This window comes from Triticum urartu, chromosome 6A, assembly GCF_056163025.1.
Source record: "Triticum urartu cultivar PI428250 chromosome 6A, HENAU_Tu73, whole genome shotgun sequence".
NCBI classification, from domain to species: Eukaryota; Viridiplantae; Streptophyta; class Magnoliopsida; order Poales; family Poaceae; genus Triticum; species Triticum urartu.
In genome coordinates, this window is record NC_141878.1 from 187230078 (window position 1) to 187236190 (window position 6113).

Consider the following 6113-nt stretch of genomic DNA (forward strand, 5'->3'; position numbering starts at 1 on the left):
TGTATGTTAGTTTGTTGGTAAATATGTTATGTCATCAATCAACACCTTAACATATAACAACTTCAATGGGTTGTATCTAGTTTGTGCAATAGGATGTGAGATAATAAATAAGATGCTCCCTCATTCTACATTAGAGCTTGTGCAAGGGGTGTTGGTTCATGTACTACATATAACCTTCTCCTCTTTCTTCATTTATTGTATGACACATCATAAAAAATCCTATGCAGCAAATTCTACCAACAACTATCTTACAATCATTGAAGATGTCCTAAACCCACCAGCACGTCACATTTAACATTGAAGGCCGCATCCCTCAGAAAAAAAACTCAAGGCCGCATCCCTAAAAAAAACAGCTTCTCAAGGCCGCACGACGCTCCCGAACGCCGCCCTCGCCTACCTCTCTTCCTCGCCGGCGGCGATGATCCCGCAGGGTCAGAGCAGCTCGCTGGAGCGCCTCCACAACGTTGAGCAGGTGGCCCACATCCAGCTCACCTCTTTCGGCCCTCTGGTCTGATCGATTTGGTCACTGAATCTTGATGTGGCGTCGTGCTCGTTTGTTCTTGTGCAGCGGATAGTGCGGGTGGTGGAGCTGTCGGGCGCGGTCATGGAGGAGCTCGGAAACTCGCAGGGTCCCCGCGCCGAAGCCGTAGCCGCCCACTGCCGCGAGTTCATGCTCTACATGAAGGTAACCCCATAACCCCCATCCACCCGACGCTCACCGCTCTTAGATCTATATTTGGCCCTTGCTTATGGCTGGATGAAGAGGGGCCAGTGAGGGATGTTTGAAGCTGTAACCTGCGGCAGACGGAAATTGGATGTGCAATTTCGAAATGAGCCAGCAGAATCACTGGTTCTGTACCTGGAATTTTGTTTTGCTGTAGCATTTTAGCTCATTGCTTGCTGGAAGCATCAAGATGGCCTGGTATTAGGGGGAAAATACATACTTACCTACGTGCTTGGAGTTTTCTTCCATTTTCTTGATCATGGGATAACATGCTTTGTGATATATTATGCCCATATAGACATAGTGCAAGCTGAAATTTGCTGTGCTTTTGATTTGAACTTGTTGTATTCTGATGGCTTGAGTGCCATTGTTCTGAACTGCAATACTTTTAGTTCCAAGCAAAGCACGGTTCCATATTGATGAGATGAGATGATGATCAACTAATCTTTTCTTGGAACCTGTGCAGACAGAAAGAATGCTATTCGCTGCCCTGTAGTAATTTTCTGGGGTAGTAACGCTATCTGCCTGTCTGCACTGCTTATTTGATTGTCATGAAATCAGGATTTGTTGGCAACCGATTGGTTTAGGCCTTTCGGGTGTCATCTAAAATTCTTCTCTGAGCCTTTAACTCAGACACAGTGTTACAGTCTTTCCAGCAGAGTACTAGCCAGATATGTGAACCCATTCGTTAATCATACATTCGTATGACAATCACGTCATTGCTTTTTATTACACACAATCTCACATTATGTATATCATGAATCGTGTGTGATAAATACATTGTATTGTGGTTCGAGCAGGAAATACAAACAACTTTGCGCGAGGAAATAAAAAGTGCTTGTGAATATCGTCCATTTGAGAAGTGCGACTATAGTGCAAGAATCGCTAATGAGATTTGTTGCAAAAAGCTGGAGTATGTAATTGAGAAGATGGATGCTATGCAACTAAACATGGAGCAAAGTTCTAATGGAGTTTAGCTAGTTGACTGGCATTCTAGTACCCGGAGGTGAGGTGGTGAGTGCAAGGGCATCATGTGACTTCCCAACTCCAATTCCTTATGTTCTCTTGCTATACCTAGTGCGCGTGTTATATTGTTTGTTTAACTTGAGCTCATTAAATGATGTAGATGAGAACAATTGTAATAATCTAAAAAGTAGATATATTGCTCATAAGATGTTACTAGTGCTGTACTGCTGTGCATTTCATTGATTTCATATATCAAAGCATTACAGCTCTTTCAGATCCTTCAATTGTATTTCCACTTAGTTAGCTTGGAAAATCTTGTCTACTACGGACACCTCTTGCAAATTGCAAAGGAGTTGTAACTCCCAACAAGCTTATTTCCTTCAAAAATGTAACTGGTACAGTGTTCAGCTCTACGTACCTTATGAGAGGTAAGCCCTGATAGTTGTTGATTTCCATCGGCATCATAGTCCAACAGTCACTCAGGGCTGAGGTCTCTCCATATAAGCTATATGCCAGACCATGTTTACCTCTTGGTGGAATCCATTGTAACTTTGCATCAATGAATGCTCTAACTGGGTTGACTATTTTTTCGTTTGGTCTTGATGTTCTTCCATGCACTATTCGTGTGCGAGAGATACTAGGACTTGAGAGTTATGTTGGAGTGACCAGACCAGAGAGTAGTTTAATTTAATTTTTTTGGTTTAAACATGTATTTTGTCCTGCAATCATTTTAATATGCTTATATTTTGATCAGCCACCTTGTTGCATGTTTTGCTAGTAACATTTGTTTTTTGCACCTCGTAGTGATCCTCCTGTTTTCAAATAAATGATGAGGTTGTTTTTTCAGGGTTAGGAGCAGCACAGACCTGACCAAGCATGACTGTTAAATTGTTAATGAAGCTTTCAGATAATTACTTGTCCGTTCGAATGCGCAAAGCTTTGTTCAACTCTGAGTGAGGAGGTGTTTCACATACAGTACATTGAACTAGGAGATCGTCCATTGTATTACTGTACATCGGATGTAACTACATGTATAAGTAAGAAAGGTTTAGTGGTGTGGTCGCACAACTCTGAGATGTGGAGTACTACTTGGTTTCCTGCTTGTTCCTAAGAAACTTGCACGGGGTTCGCTATTCTAGCTGGTGCACCCGAAAGCCGGCCGTGTCCGTCAGCTTCCTCCTGCGGAACGAATCGGCTCTCCATCTTTCGAGCTTGTTGCAGAGGTGCTCCGGCCAGTACGTGCTCCCATCGTCGACGTGCATCTCCTCGAGAACCATGGCGTTCTCCACCAGGAACTTGGCGAGCTGTACCTGGACGCAGTCCGCCTCCTTGGCATTGAACTGCAGCGTCACCTTCCGCAGACTCGTCTGCAAGCAGCTGAACACGCCGTCGTCGGTCAAGACCGCGGGGAGCTCCGAGACCTTGCTGACGGCACGACGCGAGGAAGCGGTCATGGATGCGAGCCTGTTGAATCGGTCCATGGACTGGGCGAAGGGGCTTCTGGCCGGATCATTGGTGTCGGGCTCGTCGTCGTCGCGGTACCATTGCGTCATGTTCAAGTTGAGCCGGAGCTCGGACATGGCCGGGCAGGAGCGGAGCAGCCTCGCCATTGCCAACGCGGCGCTGCTGCTCGTGTACTCATGGAATTCGTCTAGTTCGAGGAGCTTGAGGTTCGGGAAGGTTGGCAGGATGGCCCCGCCGTGCTCCTCCTCGCCGTAGATGATGTCGTTCATGAAGTTGACGTGCAGCTTTAAGGCCCTTGTGTTGGAGAAGCTTACGAGCATACGTGACGTGGGCTCCACTGCGACTGCTCTCCGTGGAGAGTGGCGTTGAGGTCGACGCTTGACAGGCCCGGCGCCGGCGATGCCAACGACAGCTTGATGGCGTCCCCCGTGTAGCGGAAGTAGCGCAGGCTCGGCATGTCGAGCTCGATGCCGATGCTGGCGAGCTCCTTGTTAACATGTATTATTCCATGTGTATTTGTACCTGTGTATACTCTCCTAGTATATAGGATCGTGGGTGTTGCCTGGGCCTGCGTGCCACATTCATCGGGCCTTCTGTTGTAACTCACCCTGTATATGTTGTACCGATGGCAATATGCCAAACACAGAATATTATTGAGCCGTTCTCCTTCCAACTTGGTATCAGCGACCAGTTCCTCGCTTCCGCTCCATCCTGCGCCATGGCCGTCGAGCACGGATCTTCTTCCTCCGCCGCCACCAGCTCCGCCTCCTCGCCAAGCTCCCTCTCCTTTACCTCCTCCGCCGCCACGTCCGGCGGCACCACGGCCTCTCCTACCTCCGCCTCTTCACCGGCCTTCGTGTTCGGCACCGCTCCGACTCTCCACACCGGCTCATCCGCTCCCTCTGCATCCCAGTTCGCCCCCCTTTTCTCCTCCCACCCACCACCACCACCACCACCTGCGCCCCCTGCTCGCCATCCCATGTTCAATGATCATGTGTCTAACCACATCAAATTCCTCCTCGACCCTAACGAACACAACTTTCATAAATGAAAATCCTTTTTCCTCATGGTCCTCGTCCGCCATGGCCTCTCCTACCTTATCGAGCACCCACCTCCCCCCAACACCGATTCCCAGTACCTTGAGCTCGACGCCCATGTCGCTCTGGGGTGTATGCCACTCTTGCGGACTCCATCATCGACCACGTCATCGGCGCCACCACCACTTATGATCTCTGGACCCGGATCAACGCCTACTTCTTCGCCAACCGCACTGCTTGGTACATGACGCTCAACCGGCAGTACCGCAATCTCAAGCAGGGAGATCTCTCGGTCGCCGAGTATGCGCGGCGCATGAAGCTGCTCACTGCTGGCCTCGCCGACATCAACCACGCCGTCACCGAGGTCGACCTCACCACCCAGTTCCTCCATGGTCTTGATGGTCGTCTTGACACCATCCGGGTCGTCCTGGGCGACACCGTTCCCCTGCCACCGTTCAAGACCGTCTTCTCGCGCGTCAAACTCGCCGAGGAGAACCTCGCCCAGCGCGCTTCCGAGGTCAGCGCCACGGTGCTCGCCATCCACGGATCTGGCGCCCTTCCAGGCGGCTCCTCTGCGGCCTCCGGATCCCCTGGCGCCGGCGGTTCCGCTCCTCGCTCGGGTGATCGCGGTGCTGATCGCTCTTAGGATCGTGGGAACGACCGCGGCCACGGACAGTCGCCTGGGCGCGGCTCTTCCTCTCGCCACCAGGACAACGGTGACCGCGGCCGTGGGCGTGGCCGTGGGCGTGGGCGCGGTCGCGGCGACCAGGGCGGCCGGGGCTCTGCCTCGCCCTTCAACCCCTACATGGGCTTCTTCGCCCCCTACGGCATGGCCCTGCCCTCTCCGCGCTACGGCTGGATACCGCCCAACACTGCCGGTGTCCTTGGCCCGCGCCCGGGCGCCCACGCCAACGCGTACTCCATGCAGTTCCCGGCCTACCCCGCGCCTACTCCGCTCCAGCCGCCGTCTTGGGATCATCTCGCCATGCTCCAGGCGGCTTATAGCTCTCAAGGCTTCCCCAACACCGGCAACGGCCCCGCTGAGTGGTACCTCGACAGCGGTGCCTCCTCTCACGTCACCGGCAACCCTGGTAACATTCACCACTCCAATCCTTTTTTAAAGCATCATTTATCTCACATTGTTGTTGGCAACGACACTCACCTCCCCATCCAAGCCATCGGCTCCACTACACTCCCGCACAATTTTCATTTGCGCAACGTTCTGTTTTCACCCCGCGTTGTCACTAGTCTCATCTCTGTACGTCAATTCACTCACGACAATTCTTGTTCTATCGAATTTTACCCTTTCGGCTTTCTTGTGAAGGATCTTCGAACCAGGAGGGTCATCATGATCTCTGCTAGCTCCGGCGATCTCTATCCATTCTTCGGCAATAACAAGACTTGGCCCGCTGCTCTCCTCACCACGACCTCCTCTGCAGACATGTGGCATCGTCGGCTCGGTCATCCGAGTCCTCAAACAATTGCTTCTTTAGCTGCCAAGGAATTTCTTCCTTCATGTAATAATGTGGTGTACACTCCATGTAACGCGTGTCAGCTAGGACGGCAACCGCGTCTTCCATTTTCCTCTTCTAGTAGTCGCACCTTTGCTCCTTTTGAGCTTGTTCATTGTGACTTGTGGACGTCACCCGTTGTAAGCTTCTCAGGCTACCAATATTATTTAGTTGTGCTCGATGATTATACACATTTTTTGTGGTCCTTCCCTCTACGCAACAAGTCTGACACCTCCACCGTCTTGCAACGTTTCTTTGCCTTTGTGCGCACCCAATACAATATCATCATAAAAGCTTTGCAATGCGACAATGGTGGTGAATTCATCAACACCTCCTTACGCGCCTTTCTTTCCACAAACGACATCTCCTACCGGTTCTCATGTCCACATACGTCCCCACAAAACGGCAAGA

The 6113-nt window shown here is 50.9% G+C and overlaps 3 protein-coding genes across 4 annotated transcripts; 2 read left to right on the top strand and 1 right to left on the bottom strand.

Moving 5' to 3' along the window:
• The first annotated feature begins 298 nt into the window (after window positions 1-298).
• Window positions 299-2764, top strand: LOC147964684 (mediator of RNA polymerase II transcription subunit 11-like). 2 transcript variants are annotated; one of them, XM_087527396.1, is made up of 4 exons: window positions 299-472; window positions 569-685; window positions 1525-1738; window positions 2538-2764. In XM_087527396.1, the coding sequence occupies exons 1-3, from the start codon at window positions 419-421 to the stop codon at window positions 1699-1701; spliced, it is 348 nt and encodes a 115-aa protein (XP_087383522.1). In that variant the 5' UTR covers window positions 299-418; the 3' UTR covers window positions 1702-1738; window positions 2538-2764. The 2 variants fall into 2 exon arrangements, with proteins under 2 accessions (XP_087383522.1, XP_087383523.1); XM_087527397.1 differs by having other exon boundaries at window positions 1525-1730.
• A 56-nt stretch (window positions 2765-2820) lies between these two features.
• On the bottom strand, window positions 2821-3423 carry LOC147964685 (uncharacterized). Its single transcript, XM_087530107.1, has one exon. It carries the CDS (start codon window positions 3421-3423, stop codon window positions 2821-2823), a length of 603 nt encoding a protein of 200 aa, XP_087386233.1.
• Window positions 3424-4178: 755 nt separating this feature from the next.
• LOC147964686 (uncharacterized) lies at window positions 4179-5422 on the top strand. The gene has a single exon (XM_087527395.1). It carries the CDS (start codon window positions 4436-4438, stop codon window positions 4835-4837), a length of 402 nt encoding a protein of 133 aa, XP_087383521.1. The 5' UTR covers window positions 4179-4435; the 3' UTR covers window positions 4838-5422.
• The last annotated feature ends 691 nt before the right edge of the window (window positions 5423-6113 follow it).

Coding starts and splice junctions, on each gene's coding strand:
- LOC147964684 (XM_087527396.1), top strand. CDS start 419: ATGATCCCGCAGGGTCAGAGCAGCTCGCTGGAGCGCCTCCACAACGTT. Junction 473..568: donor GCCTCCACAACGTTGAGCAG/GTGGCCCACATC, acceptor GTTCTTGTGCAG/CGGATAGTGCGGGTGGTGGA. Junction 686..1,524: donor AGTTCATGCTCTACATGAAG/GTAACCCCATAA, acceptor TGGTTCGAGCAG/GAAATACAAACAACTTTGCG.
- LOC147964685 (XM_087530107.1), bottom strand. CDS start 3,423: ATGAACGACATCATCTACGGCGAGGAGGAGCACGGCGGGGCCATCCTG.
- LOC147964686 (XM_087527395.1), top strand. CDS start 4,436: ATGACGCTCAACCGGCAGTACCGCAATCTCAAGCAGGGAGATCTCTCG.